Source organism: Falco cherrug, assembly GCF_023634085.1.
Source record: "Falco cherrug isolate bFalChe1 chromosome 11 unlocalized genomic scaffold, bFalChe1.pri SUPER_11_unloc_8, whole genome shotgun sequence".
In the NCBI taxonomy this organism is placed as follows: Eukaryota; Metazoa; Chordata; class Aves; order Falconiformes; family Falconidae; genus Falco; species Falco cherrug.
The window spans coordinates 34593-56035 of record NW_026599277.1 but is presented as its reverse complement, the minus strand read 5'-3'; the positions used below and the strand labels follow the sequence as shown (position 1 = coordinate 56035).

The 21443-nt window shown below is 62.9% G+C and overlaps 1 protein-coding gene across 1 annotated transcript; it reads right to left on the bottom strand.

The window, feature by feature from the left end:
• Positions 1-847: 847 nt before the first annotated feature.
• LOC102049966 (dynamin-2) lies at positions 848-21261 on the bottom strand. Its single transcript, XM_055700034.1, is given in 14 exon segments — positions 848-1265; positions 3631-3701; positions 3886-3972; positions 6066-6204; positions 7333-7400; positions 7613-7748; positions 8462-8604; positions 8675-8835; positions 8987-9085; positions 9797-10000; positions 10284-10433; positions 13307-13380; positions 20983-21062; positions 21064-21261. Coding segments are annotated over 14 exon segments (1593 nt in total). The 5' UTR covers positions 21130-21261; the 3' UTR covers positions 848-1150.
• Positions 21262-21443: the final 182 nt, after the last annotated feature.

Sequence of the window (21443 nt, the reverse complement as noted above, 5' to 3'; positions counted from 1 at the left end):
CAGGACAAAGAGACAGACCAGTGTGGAAAAATAAAGTGATGGGGAGGGAGGGGAGAGCAGGAAGCACAAAAATGGTAGGAAAAAGCAGAAAAACAGCAAAAGAAAAACAGTTACATGCTATTAATTATCATTTTACAGTGTTAATATTTCATCACATTCTTTCCAAACAAGAGGCAATGCCAGCGTTAGGGACCTAATGCCATGGTGGGGGGGGCTTCCAGCCCTGGCGGGGGGGGGCGAATGCCATGGCAGGGGGGGCTTCCAGCCCTGGATAGACCTAATGCCAAGGGGGGGGGCTTCCAGCCCTAATGCCATGGGGCAGGGGGGGGGGGCCTCCAGCCCTGGATAGACCTAATGCCAAGGCGGAGGGGGGGGGGCTTCCAGCCCTAATGCCGGGGGGGGGGGGGCTTCCAGCCCTGGGGGTGGGCTTCCAGCCCTGGATTAGACCTAATGCCAAGGGGGGAGGGGCTTCCAGCCCTAATGCCATGGGGGGGGTCGCTTCCAGCCCTGGCAAGACCTAATACCATGGGGGGGGGCTTCCAGCCCTGGGCAGGGGGCACTTCCAGCCCTGGACAGACCTAATGCCAAGGGGGGAGGGGGGGGCTTCCAGCCCTTAATGCCATGGGGGGGGGGGGGGCTTCCAGCCCTGGGGGGGGAGCTTCCAGCCCTAATGCCATGGTGGGGGTCGCTTCCAGCCCTGGCAAGACCTAATACCATGGGGGGGGGGGGCTTCCAGCCCTGGGCAGGGGGTGCTTCAGCCCTGGACAGACCTAATGCCAAGGGCAGGGGGGGCTTCCAGCCCTAATGCCATGGGGGGGGGGTGGGCTTCCAGCCCTGCCCTCCGTCCTGCGCACCGGAGAGCCAACACCCCTCGGGATGGGGAGGCGGCACGACGGGGCAGAGCGGGGGTTGACACGGCTGCAGGCACGTCCCCACACTCCTCCTGGTCCCTCTGCCCCCCCCGGGGGGCTGCTGTGGGTGGCGGGGGCTGGGCGGGGGTCCAGTTCACCCAGATCCCTGCCCTGGGTGGGAGCACGGGGCTCCGGCAGCAGCAAGGCTCCCGCTCCATCCTCCATCCTCCCCCATCTCCACCCCCATTGCTAAACACGCCCCTCCCCCCCCCAAAAAAAAAACACTTCCAGGACAGAACTCATGGATCACCGTGGATCCCCGGAGGGCTCCGGGCGGGATCTCCCGGGAGCCGCGGCCGTACCTGGTTCGGGATGGCTCTTTTCTTGTTTGTCTGCGTGTTCCTCTGCTGCGCGCTGGAGGGAGAGAACGAGGGGCTTTAGGCAGGGAAAGCAGAGAGGATCCAGGCGCTTCCCACCCGGAACGCCGTAAGGAAGAACCGAGTCCGAAGGGGAAACCCAGGGTGCAAAGATTCCAGCGAGACCCCCCGGGCGAGGCGGGCAGCGGAGCCCCCTCCAGAGCCGTGGTCAGGGTGGGACCCGGACACCCCCCCTCTCCGGATCTCCAGGCAATCCAAACTGGCCGATCCGGGAGGGAACGCCAAGCGGAGCAGCCCGTTGGGATGGGACTGGGATGGGATTTGGGGTCGCCAGCCCAGCCGAGCCGATGCACCCCTACCCCGAAAAGCTGCTAACCACAAGGATGCGATTCTGGAGACCTCTGGTGTGTCCCCCCCCAGGATGGAAAATCCAGAGCCAGCCCAGAGGGAAAGCTCCCTGTCCCTCCCGAGCAACCCGAGGGACGGAACCATTAGTCGGGAGCAGGAACAAAATCCAGGAAAACAGTTAGCATCCCGCCGGGACGCCCCCCGGAGCAGCACTTCACAAGCACAAAAAGCGGGTCCTTTCCCGGGGCGGGGGGGCAGGGGGGGGGACCCTCCGATCCCCCGGGGGTCCCCGAGCTGGTGGCTGAGGGAGTTGGGGTGACGGGGCTGCCTGCCCGGATCCGGACGGTTCATCCTTAATCCCCCGGGACAATCCTCACCGTTGCTCCCTAATCCCTCGGGACAATCCCTGCTGTTCCTCCCCAGTCCCTCAATTCCTCCCCAATCCCTCGGGACAATCCTTGTGGTTCCTCCCTAATCCCTTGGGATAATCCTCATGGCTTCTCCCTAATCCCTCAGTTCCTCCCCAATCCCTCGGGACAATCCTCACGGTTCCTCCCTAATCCCTTGGTTCCTCCCTAATCCCTCGGGACAATCCTCACCGTCGCTCCCCAGTCCCTCAGGACAATCCCCACTGTGCCTCCCTAATCCCTCAGTTCCTCCTCAATCCCTCGGACAATCCTCGTGGTTCCTCCCCAATCCCTCAATTCCTCCCTAATCCCTTGGGATAATCCTCATGGCTTCTCCCTAATCCCTCAGTTCCTCCCCAATCCCTCGGGACAATCCTCACGGTTCCTCCCTAATCCCTCGGGACTATCCCCACCGCTGTTCCCTCCCCAATCCCTCGGGACAATCGTGTGGTTCCTCCCTAATCCCTCAATTCTTCCCTAATCCCTGAGGACAATGCTCACGGTTCCTCCCCAATCCCTGGGGACGATCCCCACTGTCCCCCCAGGACACGGAGCCCCGCGCGCCGGGCCGGCCAGCCCAAGCATCGCAGCATCCCGGAGCAGCACGGGGAGCTCCGCCGCCAGCACAGATCCCGAGGCGAGCCCGGAGCGGGAAGCTCTCCGGCTGGCCTGGAACATCCCTCGGGATACGGGGGTCCCCCAGGTGGGACAGGGGGGCTCGGAGCCGCCCGCTGCAGGACATGCTGCCCGCGGGGGTACCCACCCTGTCGCCACGTGCTGCTCAGTGTAACAGCTGGGGAGTGGGAGAGGTTCGGAGAAATCCGGAGGGAAGAGAGAGGTGGTTCAAAGGAAAAACAGGAGAGATTAGGAGAAGAGGAAGGAACTGCGAACGAAGGCGAAAAGCAGAGAGATAAAAAAATAATAATAAAAAAAAAAAAAACATAAAGAGGCGGAGGGGGAAAGAAAGCAAGAAAAAGAGTGGGAATTCCGGGAATTCCAAGAGGAAGGGGTGGCGGGGGCAGAGCCACTCGCCTCCGGTTTTTCCATTCGGGAATGCTCCGGGCGCTACCGACAAGCTAGCGGCAGTGAGCCGAGGGGAGGGGGACTCAAGGAGCCCCCCAACCTGGTCCTGTCCTGCCCGGGCAGAGGGTCCCCAGGGGTGAGCCCCCCATCCTGGTCCTGTCCTGCCCGGGCAGAGGGTCCCCAGGGGTGAGCCCCCCAACCTGGTCCTGTCCTGCCCGGGCAGAGGGTCCTGGGGGGTGAGCCCCCCATCCTGGTCCTGTCCTGCCCGGGCAGAGGGTCCCCAGGGGTGAGCCCCCCATCCTGGTCCTGTCCTGCCCGGGCAGAGGGTCCCCAGGGGTGAGCCCCCCATCCTGGTCCTGTCCTGCCCGGGCAGAGGGTCCCCAGGGGTGAGCCCCCCAACCTGGTCCTGTCCTGCCCGGGCAGAGGGTCCTGGGGGGTGAGCCCCCCATCCTGGTCCTGTCCTGCCCGGGCAGAGGGTCCTGGGGGGTGAGCCCCCCATCCTGGTCCTGTCCTGCCCGGGCAGAGGGTCCCCAGGGGACCCCAGAATGGTGCCCTGGAGCGGGGGCAGGACCACGAGCTGCGTTTGCGCGGCGCCGGGGGTCTGTCGCGGCGGGGACGACTCACTTGGCGAAGCCGATGAAATCTTCGTGGTTGGTGTTGATGTAGGAGAGCTCGATGTCGATCAGCAGCAGGATCTGGAAGGAGACGGATCCCATGGGAATGCCGCGGGGTGGGCTGGATCCCCCCAGCTCCGGCACCGCCGGGACGGAGCCGCCGTGGAGCCCCGGGGACGGCGGTGACACCGGGGATGCCCGGCTCGGTGCCGCAGGTGGGAGCTTCAGGATCAGGTGGGGGGATCCCGGCTTTCTCCTCGCTCACCTGGTCCTTCGTTTTGCCTTCCCGCTCCCGGATGTGGGTGGTAACGATCCTCTCCGTCTCCTCCCGTAACCTGGGGTAGGAACCAAGCTGAAAAGAAAGGGAGAAGGCCGGGGAACAAAAAAATCCGCTGCTGATCGGCCCGGGGCTGCCTCTGGCACCGGCCGCGGGAAGGGGGGGCCAGGGGAGGGGAGGGGGCACTGCAGGGACCGAGCCCCAGTTCTGCCGGGGGGACGCAACTGGGGCTCGGGGGGATCCTCGACTAGATCCAAGAGCAGCGGGAACCTCGGGGTGGGGGGTCTCGGGGTGCCAATCACACCAAATCCAGATTTATTTTCCATTCCCACCCTCGGATCCCGAGCGGATCCGGCTTTCCGTGGCACCAAGCGCAGGGTGGGGGTCTCGGGGTGCCAAGCGCAGGGTGGGGGTCTCGGGGTGCCAATCACACCAAATCCAGATTTATTTTCCATTCCCACCCTCGGATGCCGAGCGGATCCGGCTTTCCATGGCACCAAGCGCAGGGTGGGGGTCTCAGCGTGGAGCCCGGGGTGGGGGGCTGCTGCCACCCTCCCCCCCCCCCCCCCCCGCCGCCAGGACGTGGCGTCCCCCCGAATTCCAGCACAACCTCACGGTTGAACCCGCTTTGGTGGGCCAGATCCTGGGAGCAAATATATTCCAGATGTTTCCATCCGATGTCTAAAAAACGGGGGCTGGGTGCTGACCCCGTTACCTTTTGGGCACGTTTTTTAATGGGGGGGGGGGGGGGGGGGGCACTCTGAGACCACCAGATCGGCACAAACGGGGGTCTCTGAGCTTTACCGTCGGGTTTTTCACACTGGGCGTGAAGACCCCCGTCCTGCGCCGTGAGCGAGGAAAGACAAGAAAATAAAAAAAATAGAGATTTTTTTTTTGCGGGGTGTGTGTGTGTGTGTGTGTGTGATGTCTAAGGTTAGTGATGCACAAAGGGAAAAGGGGCGGCATCGGGGGGTGTTTACCCATCGGGGGGGTCTCAGCACCACCCCGGGGGGGCTCCTGGATCCTCTCCAGACTGGAGCCCCCAGCCCCAGCTCTAGGAAACCCCCAAATTTCATCCGGGCTCGGGGGCAAGAGCCCCCCGGCGCTTTGGGAGGGAAGGAATTTTGGCAGGACCCAGAGCACAGCCAACCAGGCTGGAAACGGGATAGAAAGTGGAATATCAAGTGGGATATCGAGCGGGATATCGAGCGGGATCACCCCCGATCCACCAGCAAACCCCCACCACCACCACTACGACGACCCCCGCAGGATTAGACCCTCCGGCTCTGCCGCCGCGCTCCAGGTCGCCAGCACCGCCAATAGCGCCGCCTCCTCGTTTATCCATTTTTTAAAAAATAAAATCAGCTTTGGAAGGAGAGGGGCTGGTTCTCCTGCCCTCTTTTCCACTTTAAAAAGGTGAACTTTTAGAATGAGGTTTAAAAAATGAGACCCGCTGCGAGAAGCCGGTTATTAAATATTAATTCGGGGGTAATTAACGCTGCCACGGCGAAAAAGATAAAATTGGTGGGGGGAAAGGGCTGAGCTTTTTTGGAAGGGAAATGCGCTCGTTATCAAGCAGGTAACTAATCACACAGGTGTGGAGCAGCAGGATTTACTGGGCCGCCACCAGCTGCAGTTTCGGCGTTCCCGGGATTCCCGGAGCGCGGCGAAGCAGCAGTTTAAATCGCGGTTGGCAAGAGGCGTGCAAGGAGGAACCAGGATCCGGGAGCCGCCTGCCCACCTGCCTGGCTCCTACCAGCACCAAAGCCCCCCAGACCCACCCCTGAGGAGGGGGATAGGCGGGGGAAGCATCCCCAGGAATCCAGTATCCCCAGGAATCCAGCGTCCCCAGGAATCCAGCGGGATACCCAGGAGGCACAGGGATGCTCCGAGCGCTGGGTGACATCCCGGGGGATCCATCCTCGGGCTCAAGGACCAGCCGATCCCCTCGGCTCCGCGTTGGGAGACGCGGGGTCAAAGCTCAGAAACATCCAGTTTGCTCGGGGGCGGCTCCCAAATTTTTCTTTTTTTTTTCTTTCATTTTTAGGGGTTTGGGGGTGGTTTTTGGGGGGGAAACCAGGCAAGGCAGGCAGGGCAGGGCATCGCTCCTGCTTTTTCCCATCCCACCGGTAGGAAGGGGCCAGGTGAGCCCCCGGCCGGTTCGATACCTTACTGGTACACTGCCTAACTGTATTGATTAACTCCTGAATGACGAGGTCGACGCACTTCAGACAAGGCTCTTTCAGCTTCACCACCTGCTTTTTCACGATGGCCTCGAACGCCAGGTCTGGGGTGAAGAGCCCTGTCCTGCAGGAATCCACGAGGGCCAGGACATGATGGAGTAAAAAAAAAAACAAAAAAAAAAAAAACCAAACAAAACCAATAAAACGGATCATCAGGTTTGGAGATGCTCGGGGGCATCCCGGAGAGCGAGATTCCCCCCGCTCCAGCGCCGGGGGCGGCTCCGGCAGCACCAAGGGATGCTCCGGTTGGGGTGCCAGACCCCCCAGGAACGGGAGTGAGAGCCCCCCTCCCTGTTGGTGATGGTTAGGGATAATGGGGATGCTGGGAACAATGGGAATTGACCCTGCTGGTGATGATTACGGGTAACGGTGTCGGTGATGGTTAGGGATAACGGGGATGCTGGGAACTGGCCCTGTTGGCGATGGTTACGGGTAATGGTGTCGGTGATGGTTAGGGATAACGGGGATGCTGGGAACTGGCCCTGTTGGCGATGGTTACGGGTAATGGTGTTGGTGATGGTTAGCGATAATGGGGATGCTGGGAACGATGGGAATTGACCCTGTCGGTGATGGTTAGGGATAACCGGGACAACGGCAATTGACCCTGTCGGTGATGGTTAACGGGGATGCTGGGAATTGACCCTGTTGGTGATGGTTAGGGATAACGGCGATGCTGCGAGCTGGACCAGCGGCTCCCAGGGAGAGCGTTAAAGCCAAGAAATTCTACATTTCTCTGCCCCCAGAGAGGATTTCACAACTTTTAACCCCGCTCCCCTCTGGGATCCTCAATCCCGCCGGGCAGAGCCCACGCCGGAGGCACCACTCCGGGATCCCTCTTCCAGCTGGGTCTGACTCACACCCCCCACCTTCCTCCCAAGGCCGTTTCTTCCCCCGCTTCAGGGAAGGGGAAAAAGAAGGTAAAGGTTATTTTAGCGGCTGAACCGGAGGCACAAGGGGAATTTTTCAGCTCAGCCTCCCTGGGGCCGAGGGCCAGCGTGCCGCCGCTCACCGAGGGGGCAGGCTGCGCCGGAGCGCGGCTCATCACCTCATTATTCCCTCTAAAACATCCATTTTTCCGCCAACACCAGAGGAGCCGATGGCAACCGGTATTGCCCGTCCCTCGGGCAGGAAAGCTCCAGCCACACGCGCCCCCCCCGCCACCCCCCGACCTCGGCGCCACGCCGACGCTTGCCTGACGCCGTGGATGTTTTTAATGGCGTAGCTGATCTCTCGCCGCAAGTCCTTCTCATCAAACTCCATCTGAGGAGGGAGGAAAGCCGCGGGGAAGGTTTGCCACGTCCTCCGTGTGATCCCGGCGCTCAGCCAAGAATTACATTCCCCCCCCCCCCCCCGCGCACCCCTTGGAGCGCCAGGAAAGCCACCCTGGTGCCAAGGGGGAGCTCAGCCCATCCCGACATCCCGACCACACACCGCCCCCACCACGGCACACGCGCTCCCCGGGCCAGCTGTACCTTCACCAGCTCGAAAGGAAATCTCTCGTGGAAAATACGATTGATTCGGGCACCTCCGGAAAGTTCCAGCGTGTCCACCTGGTCTCCCGAACCTTCGATTCGCTTCTCGAAGTCCACGCCGAACTGCTGGACCATCCTGGGGAGAAGGGAGGGGATTTCTGGGTCACCCAGGGGATGGAGGGGCGGACACCCAGGCACCCCCCGTGGCCAGCACCATCCCACTGGCACCATCCCACCGGCTCATCAGGGATGTGCCGAAGCTCCCCCCGGTCCCCGCCGCCGCGGCTGAGGAAGGAAAATCCCCCTTTTCCCACAGCCTGAAGGACACAGGGATGGGTTGAGGGGCACAAGTCATCCCTTCTAACCCCGAGATGGTACCGTTCGCTTTGGGTGGTGTGGCCAGCACCGTCCCACCGGCACCATCTCACTGGCTCATCAGGGATGTGCCAAAGCTCCCCCCAGTCCCCACCGCCGCGGATGAGGAAGGAAAATTCCCCTTTCCCCGCAGCCTGAAGGACACAGGGATGGGTTGAGGACAGGCACGACCTCTCCTTTCTAATCCTGAGACCAAACCACTTGCTTTAGGCAGTGCAGCCAGCACCAGACACCGACCAGTGCTGGCAGAGATGCTCCCAGGCGCTGGCAGAGCCAGCAGGGCCACCCACTCACACCCAACAGGGCTATTTCAGGCTTTTCCTTGGAAAAAGCCACCAGCCGGGACAAATGAGCCCCACGTGAAGCGCAGAGCCGGGTTATTTCTGCGCCAGCATCGCTCCCGATGGTGGAGGGAGCTCCCCGTTCCGGCGGAGCACCGGGAAGGCGGCACCGAGCGAGGGAAACGCAACCTACTGCAACAAGGCTTTGGTTTTCCGGGTGGGATCATCGGGACGGAAATTCTTGTACTCTTCCACCTCCTTCTCCAGGGAGAGCAGCTGGCTCTGCAGCTTGCTGCGCAGCGAGGGCAGCGTCTCCCGAATGTGGTTCGTCAGTTGCTGCAAAGGAACGGAGGGTGCTGAGCCGCAGGAACGGCCCCTTTTCCACGGGGAAGGGCGCCCAGCCTACCTGGTTGAGGACCTTCTGTAAGTGCGGGGTGCCCATCCTGTCGGCCATGTGCCGGTACGCCGGGTGCGAGAGGAAAAATTTCCGCTCGGCGGCCAGCGCCGCCCTGATGTCCTTCTTGCCGTCGATGTCCTTCTGGCTTCGGTTCACGACGCCGATGTAGCCTGCAAGGGGACACGTTGGCTCTGGCTGCGGACGGAGCCGGTGCCCAAGCCGGGCATTGCGGCCGCTCCTCGCCCCCGGGGGTGCCGGAACCGCGCCGGAGCCACGGGGGTACGGGGGTGATGGATAACGACGCGTAGCGGCTCGTTATACCTCTTCGTAAAGGAAGCAGCTTGTTCTCCAGCACGTCCCTGGCATCGGTGCCCTCGTCCATCAGGTCCAGCTTGGTGATGACGCCGATGGTCCGCAAGCCTGGAGCGGCCGCACAAACGAGCGAGTCAGTAATTAATCTCCTTTCGCGGCCGGCAGGACAAGCGCGGGGGTAAACGAAGCTGATGGACCCGCCAGAGCGGAGCCACTCACCCTCAGCTGTTGGAGGAGGAGGGATGAGAGACCCCCTCCAGCTCCAAAATTTGGGCAAATAATCGCTGTCGGGGGCGGAAAGCCCTCCATGAGGGATGAGAAACTCCCTCCAGCTCCAAAATTCAGGCAAATAATCTCTGTCGGGGGTGGAGAGCCACCCGTGAGGGATGAGAGACCCCCTCCAGCTCCAAAATCTGGGCAAATAATCACCGCTGGAGGGTGGAGAGTCCTCTGTGAGAGGAGGAGGAGGGATGAGAGATCCCCTCCGCTTCCCAAATCTGGGCAAATAATCGCTGTCGGGGGTGGAAAGTCACCCATGAGAGGAGGAGGAGGGATGAGAAACCCCCTCCAGCTCCAAAATCTGGGCAAATAATCACCGCTGGAGGGTGGAGAGTCCTCTGTGAGAGGAGGAGGAGGGATGAGAGATCCCCTCCGCTTCCCAAATCTGGGCAAATAATCGCTGTCGGAGGGTGGAGAGTCTCCCAAGAGAGGAGGAGGAGGGATGAGAAACCCAATAATCGCCGCCACGGCTGCTGAAGGCTTCACCGCTGCGATCCAGCGCCGCGGCACGGGCAGGATGCGTCCCTCTGTCCCTCTTACCTTGCGGATCAACTTCTTTTGCCATCTTGAGCGCATCCGAGTTGGCCAGATCCATGTTGGCCGGCGTGACGGCCAGGATCAGGCTGCTCTCCCTGCTGATGAACTGCAGGATCATGTCTTTGATCTGGTACTCGATGTCCTGCGGTTGGTCCCCCACCGGCACTTTGGTGATCCCCGGCAGGTCGATCAGGGTCAGGTTCAAGACTGGAAAGACAAGAGATCACACGGGGTCAAGGGCCTGGCGCCGGGAGCTGTTGCTCCTGCAGGTGGATCCCTCGGGATCCGCTGATGGATCCCAGCCCTCCCCCAGCGTGAAACCCCTCCAAAGGAAGCGCCGCGGCTCGGGCAGCCCCCCTGGGCGGTGTGGGATCCACCGGCCGTGCGGAGCAGCCAGCCTTCAGCTCCTGGGAGCCCATCGGGATAAATCCCGCCAGCTCTGCCGCGTTCCCGGTGTTTTGGCCCCCGGAGGGGAGAGCGGATCGCTCACCGTGCGGCGAATAGACGCGGAGATTGATGGGGACGGGGGAGATGCCCTTGTTCGTCCCCGTCACCCGGTCGGTTTCTGCTTCGATCTCCTGCCGCACCTCGTCGAAATCCGTGAACTTCTTGGATTTGCAGTGCAAGAACTCGGCATATTCTAGGAAAGAGGAGAAAAAAATCAAGTATTGGAATGAAGTATTAAAGTATTAAACCCCCAAAATATTAAACCCCCCAAAGTATTAAAACCAAACTAAGCAATTAAACCCCCAGAGTATTAAAACCCCAAAGCATTAAAACCAAACTAAGCTATTAAACCCCCAAAGTATTAAACCCCCAAACTAATAAAACCAAACTAAGGTATTAAAACCCCCAAAGTATTAAACCCCCAGAGTATTAAACCCCCAAACTAATAAAACCAAACTAAGCTATTAAACCCCCAGAGTATTAAACCCCCGAACTATTAAAAAACAGCATTAAGAAAAAGCATTAAAAAAAAAAAAAAGCATTTAAAAGGAAGCATGAAAAAAAAAAGCATTAAAAAAAGATATTAAAAAAAGCATTGAAAACAAAGCATTAAAACAAGCATTAAAAAAAGCAGCATTTAAAAAACCAGCATTTAAAAACGCATTAAGAAAAAAAGCATTTTAAAAAAAAGGCATTAAAAAGAGCAGTATTTAAAAAAAAAGCAGTATTAAAAAGCAGTATTGAAGAAAAGCCCGTGGGCCACCCGGAGCCCAGCACGGGGCGCCCGCCGAGCCCCAGCTGGTGCAGCCGTTCCGACACCCGCAGCACCAGCCACATGCCCCGGCGCGGTGCCGAGCAGCTGGGCAGGATGGGTCCCCCCGCCAGGTACCGGGGGGCTGCGCTGGCGTGAGCCCCACTGTCTGCAGCCCCCCGGCCCCACTCGGGCTGGCTGCGTGCCCCGGCTGGGAGGGTGATCCCGGTTGATCCCGGCAGGATGGCGGGCAGCCGGCACGGGCTGAGCGCCCCGACACCGGCTGCTCCCACGTGCCGCGCAGCACCGCTGGCCTTCGCCAAAAAGGAGGCTGCCCTGGCGGGGGGGATGCTGGCGGGCAGCCGCGGCTGGCTCCGGTGCGCCAACGCCAGCTCCCAGCCCGCTCCCGTCCCCGCCGACGCCTTTGGAATGGTTTATTGCCCAGATTCCCATTTACTGCCCAGATTCCCATTTATTTATTGCCCAGGTTGCCATTACATTGCCCAGATTGCCATTTACCTACTGCCCACATTCCCATTAATCGCCCAGATTCCCATTTATTTATCGCCCAGATTCCCATTTATTTCCATTACATTGCCCAGATTCCCATTTACTTATCGCCCAGATTCCCACTACATTGCCCAGATTCCCACAACATTGTCCACATTCCCATTTATCGCCCAGATTCCCATTTATTCATCGCCCGGATTCCCATTATATTGCCCAGATCCCCATTTATCACCCAGATTCCCATTATATTCCCCAGATTCCCATTTATTGCTGATTCCCATTTATTTATCGCCCAGATTCCCATTTATATTACATATGTCACCAAGCTGTGCCCCCCCGGTGGCCCGATCCTGACCCCAGCCGAGCTGTGGCGCCCCCCCCCCCCCCCCCGGGGCCCGATCCTGATCCCAGCCGAGCTGTGGCGCCCCCCCCCCCCCCCAGGGGCCCGATCCTGACCCCAGCAGCTCCATCGCTCCCCTCCAAGCCCAGGGAGCCGTGCCAGGACCCAAAGATCGACCCAGCCCCAGCCCCTCCGCAGGGCAGGCGCCCGGGAAGAGCCAAGCGGCTGCTTTTCCCGGGCATCTGCGCTGCCGCTTTCAGGGATCCCGGGATTTTTTGTGACCCGTCAGCACAGGAGAAGCCAGGAGGGGAGCTGCGACGAGCAAGGAAACGTTTCCCTGCGGTCCCTCGGGGTGGCTCCGGGGGTCCTGGTGCCACCAGCTCCCCACCTCCCCCTTGGAAAGGGATTTTCATGGATGCGGAGCCACGTGCCGGGGGCTGGGATGGTGCAACCGGCTTCCTCCCACCTCGCCTGGTCCCTGGAGTCACCCGGAGCCACCCAGAGCCATCCCTTTTCAAGGACTTTCATGGATGTAGGGCCAGGCACCACGAAGAGGGATGGCACAACCGGCTTCCCTCAGCCTCACCTGGTCCCCAGGGTGGCTCCGGGGATCCCAGTGCCACCAGCAACCCGTCTGCCCCCTTGGAAAGGGATTTTCACAGATGAGGAGCCACGTGCTGGGGACCGGGATGGCGCAACCGGCTTCCTCCCACCTCGCCCGGGTGCGGCGAGGGGAAATGCCAGCCCTGCCCTCACCCTTCCACCCCTACCGGTTCCCGCGCCCGATGGCACCCTATTGTCACCTGCGGGCCACCATGGACCTTTTGCAACCCCCTGACGTGTCCTGGGTACCCAACCACTAATTACTTGATGATATTCTGGGTACCCAACCGCCAATTACTTGATAAACAGGTCACCTGCACCAAGGTGAGAGGAAGCTGCGGAGGGGACCGACCCAAACCCCAGTGGGGACCGACCCAAACCCATATTTTTGGAGCAGGATGGACCCTTTGGCTCCGGGGAGGGCAGTAGGAGCGATTTCCCCAGGGATCGGGCTGGTTAATGTTTACACAGGGCGAAGGAGCCGTCTGGGGGCAGCGGATTTCGCAACCCCTCTGCCCCAGGGTGCGGAGCGGATCTGAGTCACAGGGCGATGGGGAAGCAGCCGGGCCCTTTTCTTACCGACCAGCAGCGTTTTAAATGTTATAAATAAACAAAAGCGTGTGGAAAAATGTCCCCCCCCGCCCTGTCCTCAAGGTCACGGCACCTGGGTGAAACAAGGGATTTTCTGCTGGAGGAGAGCGGAGGGAGGGATCTAAAGGTGCCACTTGGGGCTGTTTTATACACATCCCGCAGCCTTCCTCGGGATTTGGCAGATCCTGGGGAAAAACCAGGATCGTGGCCACCTCCTGCAGAACAGCCAGCCAAGGGTTTCCAAAATCCTCTCCTGCTTTCCTAGACGTACCCGTCTTGGAGAAGATGAGCTGCAGGATGAGCGGCCGCCGCGTGACGATCCCGGAGCCTCGGGGAAGGAAATCCCTGCAGGGAATTCAAAGACAAGACATTTACCGATGTGATTCAAGAAGTTGATGCCACGCCGAGTCCATTGCCCCCAGATCTAAAAGGTGGGCGGCACACAGGGATCCATCCGGAATCGGCCCCGGCTCCGCAGCGGGGGCTGGGAGAGGGTAAAAGATGCTCCCGGGGCCACCAGCACCCGCGGGGGGATGGGGATGAGCCCTTCCCAGTCTCGGGGCTGGTCCCCCACCCCTTTTTTAATGGAAAGATGAAGCCCAAAGCGCCAGGATGCCCTCAGAAGGCAGAGAAGCCCCTGGGGGTGCCTCCCCTCCCCAAAACCAAGCGGGAGGGGAGGGGGCGCTACCGGGGAGGGGGGCTGCTGCCTGCAGAATTGGGAAAACGGTTTTCCCAGCCACCAGCCGATAAGAAATTTGTCTATCGGATTGTAACACCCCGCTAATTCCGAGGGGGGAAAACACTGGACACCCCGACAGGAAGGACAAACCCGCCGCCCCCTCTTCATCCCCCAGAGCCACACGTCCCGCACGGCTTCACCCCGCTCCCCAAAACCGCCCCGGCTGCGGAGCCAAGGGGGCTGCTCCTGGCTCGGGGTGTCAGCTGGGGCACAGGGAGCCCGGGGGGTGGCTGCTCTGCCCGGGAACGGTGCTGCCACCCGCGCTCAGGACCACCAGCACCCAGCCAAGGGCGCTGGGAAGCGGATGGGAAAGCGGGTTTGGCAGCCGCTCCGTGTGGAGCTGGCACAGCACCGGGGGGGTTTAGCGCTTCCAGTAACCAAAGCGCCCATCCAGCTCCAGTAACCAGAGCGCCCAGCTCCAGTAACCAGAGCGCCCAGCTCCAGTAACCAGAGCGCCCAGCTCCAGTAACCAGAGCGCCCGCCCAGCTCCAGTAACCAGAGCGCCCCGCCCAGCTCCAGTAACCAGAGCGCTCCGCCCAGCTCCAGTAACCAGAGCGCCCGCCCAGCTCCAGTAACCAGAGCGCCCGCCCAGCTCCAGTAACCAGAGCGCTCCGCCCAGCTCCAGTAACCAGAGCGCCCAGCTCCAGTAACCAGAGCGCCCAGCTCCAGTAACCAGAGCGCCCAGCTCCAGTAACCAGAGCGCCCAGCTCCAGTAACCAGAGCGCCCAGCTCCAGTAACCAGAGCGCCTCCGCCCAGCTCCAGTAACCAGAGCGCCCGCCCAGCTCCAGTAACCAGAGCGCCCGCCCAGCTCCAGTAACCAGAGCGCCCAGCTCCAGTAACCAGAGCGCCCAGCTCCAGTAACCAGAGCGCTCCGCCCAGCTCCAGTAACCAGAGCGCCCAGCTCCAGTAACCAGAGCGCCCGCCCAGCTCCAGTAACCAGAGCGCCCGCCCAGCTCCAGTAACCAGAGCGCCCCGCCCAGCTCCAGTAACCAGAGCGCACCGCCCAGCTCCAGTAACCAGAGCGCCCGCCCAGCTCCAGTAACCAGAGCGCCCAGCTCCAGTAACCAGAGCGCCCAGCTCCAGTAACCAGAGCGCCCAGCTCCAGTAACCAGAGCGCCCAGCTCCAGTAACCAGAGCGTCCCGCCCAGCTCCAGTAACCAGAGCGCCCCGCCCAGCTCCAGTAACCAGAGCGCCCCGCCCAGCTCCAGTAACCAGAGCGCCCCGCCCAGCTCCAGTAACCAGAGCGCCCGCCCAGCTCCAGTAACCAGAGCGCCCGCCCAGCTCCAGTAACCAGAGCGCCCAGCTCCAGTAACCAGAGCGCCCAGCTCCAGTAACCAGAGCGCCCCGCCCAGCTCCAGTAACCAGAGCGCCCCGCCCAGCTCCAGTAACCAGAGCGCCCAGCTCCAGTAACCAGAGCGCCCAGCTCCAGTAACCAGAGCGCCCCGCCCAGCTCCAGTAACCAGAGCACGCATCCAGCTCGCCGGCAGGGCACGGGACAAGGTGCTGAGCACCGCGGGCAGGCGGTGCCTGGCGCCAGCACCCGGAGGCGCCCTGGCCAGGAATTCACACACACACACACCCCCCGGCAGGGCTGGACCCAACCCCGCACGTCAGCATCGCCGCGATCACCGGTTACAGCCGCAGGATCCGCGCTGGCACCGCCACCCGCACCCAAACACCACGTGGCAGGTCTCGGAGCCCAGCGCGCTCCCGGTCGGACCAAAACCGCGCTCCCAGTCCCAGTCGGAGCCCAACTGTGTTCCCGGTCGGAGCCGAGCCGCGTTCCCAGAATTGCTGTTCCTCCGTAACAAGGCTTTAGCCAAAGCCCTGCCACGCTGGCTGTGCCGGCACCCCGGCTATGCCAGACCCCGGGAATATTTATGGGAAAGCCCCAGGACCAGGGCGATCAGCTCCCTCCTCTCCCCCCACAGACAAATTCCCCCTCCACAAGGCTCAAGCGCGGCGCTAGCACCGGCTCCACCAACCCCCACCGATCCCCCATGGGCCAGACGCCGGCGTTACCTCCCTTTCGGGGGCTCCAACACGTTTTGGGGGTGCCGACCTGGGAGAAGGGTGATGGATCTCTCAGGATAAATGGATCTGAGGATAAAAAAAGAAGGGTGCCCGAGGCGGGTGATGGATCTCTCACAGAGATCCGGTCACCTCCGCCCCTTTGCCGTGCCACAGCGGCCGCCCCGGTGAACCCCGGCTTTCTTGACGCCGATCCCGCCGCCCCGAGGGCTCATAATGCCCCATTGAGGTTGGGTTCACCGCCGTCCCCGTCACAACGGCTCCATTGTCAGCCCGGTCCCGAGCGGCCCGCTGCGTTCAATGCCCGGGTTTTATCCGGCTCTGAAAACGCCTTTTACGCCACCGTTTGTCACAGCGGGGCCGGGGGAGGCTCCGGCGCCTCCAGCGCGCTCGTTACCGACGCCACAAGTGCTCCAAAGACGGGTCGGGCAACGCACGTTTCCACCGCGATGTCACCGCACCGGCTTCTTGTACTGCCACCAACGCGACTTTAACGCAGTATTTCACACTTCCCCTTGGGCTTTTCCCCATGGATCAAGAGGATCGAGTCGCCTCGGACCCCCCGTGCAGCGCGGCCGGCTGATTTCGACGCCCACCGAAACAGACGTGGTGGCCAGATCCCTTCCCCGCCGACAAATTTCAATCTGGCACCGAATTCACAGCTGCCCCGGACAGCGCAGCCCGGCTGCCGCCTCCTCTGTGACCGATGGCCCTTGGGGCGGCTCAGCAGGGCTCCGGCCCCTCCCGTCGCCCACCGAGGCGGGGACCACCGCACCCCAGGGCTGGACACGGGAGCTTTAGGTCCTTCCAAGAGTTCGGCAAGGCACGGAAGGATCCGGCGCGGCTCCCGGTGGGAGGCGAGGTGCCAGGCACCAGGTCGTGGTCCCGACGGAGCCGGCTCCGAAGCGCCGCTGCAGTGTCTCCTCCACCTCCGATAAACCAGGGGTCTCCCACTGGGCAGCTCCCACATGGAAACCCACCTCCCCACGGGGAAACTTCCCCGTTTCCATCCCATTTTCCGCGTTAAACCCACGGGAGGCTGCTCCAGGAGCCGACCCGGTTTTGGAGCGCAGCTCCCTTCCCAACGGCTGTGGCACCGCGCGATTCCCCACCTGGACGGGACGGGGACCCCCCCCCCCCGGTGCCTGCCCCACCGTGGTACCGAGCCATTCCGGGGCTGTCCACCCCCAAATTATCGCTGCTAAACGAGCACTAACGATAATCAATATTCCTCATTATCGTATTCCCAAATATTTTGACGGGGGCGCAGGGGAAGCAAGACCAGGGCCGGAGCTGTCAACACCAAGGCAGGGCAGAATCCACCCCGTGCTTAATTACCCCGTCATTAACACGAGCTGCCAAACGAAGCCGGCGCCACAGGCGGGGAGCGGAAGGTGTTACGGAAAGTGTTACGGCGACGGCCCGCACACAAAGCCCCCCAGACCCAGCCCCCCACCGCCTGCCGAGTGTGTTCACCCCTCATTAAAACCCTTCCGATGCCTTCAGCGCTCCCTAACAAAGATTTTTAATTACCAGGGTGGTTTTCCAGCAGCGCCATAATTAGAGGCTGCCAAATTTCCCTCCAGCAGGCCGTTCAGGATGGGGGGGGGGGGGGGGGGGGGGGCACGCAGCCGGTTGGGCCCCCGCTGCAGCGGGGCTTGGCAAAGCCCGGCAGCGAGTTCAGTCCGGTGGGGCTCCAGCTCTGCCGCACCGGTGACCCTTCCTCCCCCCGGGCTGGAAGCGCATCCCTACCGAATCCGGCCTGCCTGAGGATAAAAGAGCCGGCAAACCGCGGCGGGTGCCAGATCGTGACCGCGCCGCTCAGAAAAACGTTAACGGGAGCGGGGAAAAAAACCCACTCCAACGGCAGAAAGCACGCCGGCGGGGAAAACGCCAGCGGCGATTTCCAACGACGCTTTTCCACGGAGGCAAGAAACCGCCGGCGCGTCTCCAAACCCAGCCTGGAGCATCAGGAAAACCACCTGGCTGGGGTTTTTTGGAGAATGTTCAGGTTCCAAGAGCGGGACCGAGCCGCCGGTGGTTTATCGGTGACACCATCCATGCCGTGCCAGGACGGTGACGCCACGGGAAGGGTCTGGTTGTTAACAGGATGGAAACCAGCGGGCTGGGAACACCGGGAACACCGGGAATGCCGGCGCGTGGTGCAGACAGAGAAAGCGGCCGCCACGGATCAAGCGGTGGGTGAGGATGGGAGCCCCGGCTGCCGCGGCAGCCCCTTACCGCCGGGACGGAGCGAGGAGCCGTGAATCCCCCACCGGCTGCGGTAAGGCGGCGGGGGAGCGGCGGAACGCGGGGAAGGCTGGCGAGGCGGCTGCGCTGCGGCGGAAGCAGAAGTTATTAGTGATGGCGGTGGATTTCGAAAGCGCCCGGCAAAGATTTTTTATTTTGAGCGCTGCCAGGTGAAACCAGCTCTGCCCCCCGCCGTTATCGGGGCGGCTGCATGCTGCCCCCCCACCCCGGGCTGGGCGTCGAGCCCGTGGCCTCGCCTTATCCCGGCCAGGAGAGCTCATCTCAATCCCTATCTGCAGGACACACGTCCCCACCGCCAGCAGGTCGCCGAAACGGCGGCGGAGGGGCGACCGCAGCGCCGCGCTATCAGCCGGCGAACAGAAGCATCCTCACGGCGGGGGGGAGAGGGGCGGCAGGACACGCTCCCGCCTCACCACAGCCCCCACGCAGCGCCCTGGCACCCACCGCCGGGCGCCCCCAGGGCACCCCAGCATGGGGGGGGAGGGGGTCAGACGAGGCGGCACAGGGTAGGGGGACGCTCAGCCGTCTGGCAGCGCCGCAGCCCCCCTTGCCACGCAGGGGACGGTGCGAGGCCCACGCTGCATCCTGTCCTGGATGTAGCCCCCCACCCGCAGCGGGATCCTCCGGACCCCCGGAGTCACAGCCCACCCCCCCTGAGCCCCCAGAGGCAAAGGTGGGCCCCCCCGCATTCCCACCCTGGCCCCCCATACCCGCAGCCGAGCCCCCCCATATTCACAGCCCCCTCCCCAGGCCCCCATATTCACAGCCGAGCCCCCCCATATTCACAGCCCCCTCCCCAGGCCCCCATATTCACAGCCGAGCCCCCCCATATTCACAGCCCCCTCCCCAGGCCCCCATATTCACAGCCGAGCCCCCCCATATTCACAGCCCCCTCCCCAGACCCCCATATTCACAGCCGAGCCCCCCCATATTCACAGCCCCCTCCCCAGACCCCCATATTCACAGCTGAGCCCCCCCATATTCACAGCCCCCTTCCCAGACCCCCATACTCACAGCTGAGCCCCCCATATTCACAGCCCACTTCCCAGACCCCCATATTCACAGCCCCCCCACCCCCCTGGCCCCCATATTCACAGCCGAGCCCCCCTCAACCTCATTTTCACAGCCAGGGCGCCCCATATTTACAGCCAGGCCCCCCCTCTGGACCCTATATCCACAACCAGGCCCCCCCATATTGATAGTAGAGCCCCCCCGCCCATATTCACAGCCCACTCACCTCGGCCCCCATATCCACAGCCAGGACCCCCAATATTCATAGCCCACCCCCCTAGGCCTCCATATTCACAGCAGGGCCCCCCCAGGCCCCCATACCCACAGCCAGGCTCCCCCATATTGGTAGTTGAGCCCCCCCATATTCAGAGCCCACCCCCCGAACCCCCAGAGGCACAGGTGGGCCCCCCACATTCCCACCCTGGCCCCCCCATACCCACAGGTGAGCCCCCATATTCACAGCCCACCCACCCCCGGCCCCCATATCCACAGCCAGGACCCCCAATATTCATAGCCCACCCCCCCAGGCCCCCATATTCACAGCCAGGACCCCCCCATATTCAAAGCCCACCCACCCCAGACCCCACATTCACAGCCAGGGCCCCCTCAGGCTGCTATACCTGCAAGCTGGGACCCCACACTCACAGCCCACCTGTCTCCAGACCCCCATATTCACATCTGGGGCCCCCTCAGCCCCCCCATATTCACAGCCCATGCCCGCCAGGCCCCCATTTTCACAGCTGGGCCCCCCATATTCACAGCCCACCCACCGCGGCCCCCGTACCTGCAGCCCAGCCCCCTGTTACTCACAGCCCACCTCCCCTGAGCCCCCATATTGACAGGCGGGGCCCCCCCGTATTCATAGCTCAGCCCTCACTGCCCCCCATATTCACAGCCCACCCCCCATATCCACAGCCAGACACCCCCATACCCACAGCTGGGGCACCACAATCACAGCCCACCCCCTGTGGGACCCCATGTTCACAGGTGAGGACGCCCCGTACTCAGAGGCCAGCCCACCCCAGGCCCCCATAACCACAGCCAGGCCCCCCCCATATTCACAACCCACCCACCCCCAGGCCCCCATATTCAGAGCCCACTCCCCCCAGCCCCCATGTCTACAGCCGGGCCCCCCATATTCATAGCCCACCCCCCCAAAGCCCCCCCATCTGCAGCCGGGAGCCCCCCAGGCCCCCATATTCACAGCCAGGCCCCCCCATATTCACAGCCCACCCCCCTAAGCCCCCCCATATTCACAGCCCAACCCCCCAGGCCCCCCCATACCTGCAGCCGGCCCCCCCCAGGCCCCCATATTCACAGTCCACCCTCCCATGCCCCCACAAATTCACAGCCCACCCCCCAGGCCTCCACAGTCGAAACCAGGACCCCCCAGACCCCCACATTTGCAGCCGGGACTCCTCATATTCACAGCCCACCCCCCCAAGCCCCCCCTATTCATAGCCCACCCACCCCACCCAGGCCCCCATATTCACAGCCGGGGCACCCCCAGGCCCCCCACATCCGCAGCCGGGACCCCTCATATTCACAGCCCACCCACCCCCCCACCCCCCCACATTCACAGCCGGGGCCCCCAGAGCCCCGTATCCGCAGCCGGGACCCCCCCAGACCCCCACATTCGCAGCCGGGACCGCCATTACTCACGGCCCCCTCCCGGCCCCCCCCCCCCCGCCAGGGTGGGGGAGGGGGTGCCCCTCCCCCGGGGCGCGCCAGTCGCGCAGGGCCCGGCGGAGCCTCCGCACTTTGCGTAGCAGCGGCGGCGGCGGGGTCCGGCAGGCCGCGCCCTGCCCGGCGCCATTCCCGGAACGGCCTACGCCAACCCCCCCACCCCCCACCCCCCCACCCCCCTCCCCCGAGCGCGCCCCTCCCCCCTCACCGGCCCACGAAGTTCTCCAGCACCGAGCTCTTGCCCGCGCTCTGCCCGCCCACCACGGCGATCTGCGGCAGGTCGAGCGTGGCAGCTCTGCCCGATGGAGCTGAAGGCGTCCTGCAGCTTGTTCACCAGCGGGATGAGCTCCTCCATGCCCCGGTTCCCCCATGGCGGCGCTGGGGGGCGGCCGCGCTCCCGCTCGCTTCCTCCTCACAGGGCCCGCGGCGGCGGCGGCCAAACTTCCCCTGCCCGTCTCCTCATCCGGCTCTGGCCACGCCCCCGCCGCGCCCGCCGCCGCGCCCCGCCCCCTGCGCCGCAGAACGCGTTGCTGTTGGCCGCCCCCGCTGTCAATCGAAGCAGGAGGCCGGCGGAGTGGCGCCGAGCGCCGTCGGTCACCGCGAAGGGCGGGAAAGGCAAGGCACGCCTCTTCCCTATCGTTTCATTGGCCCGCCAGCGCTTCGCTCATC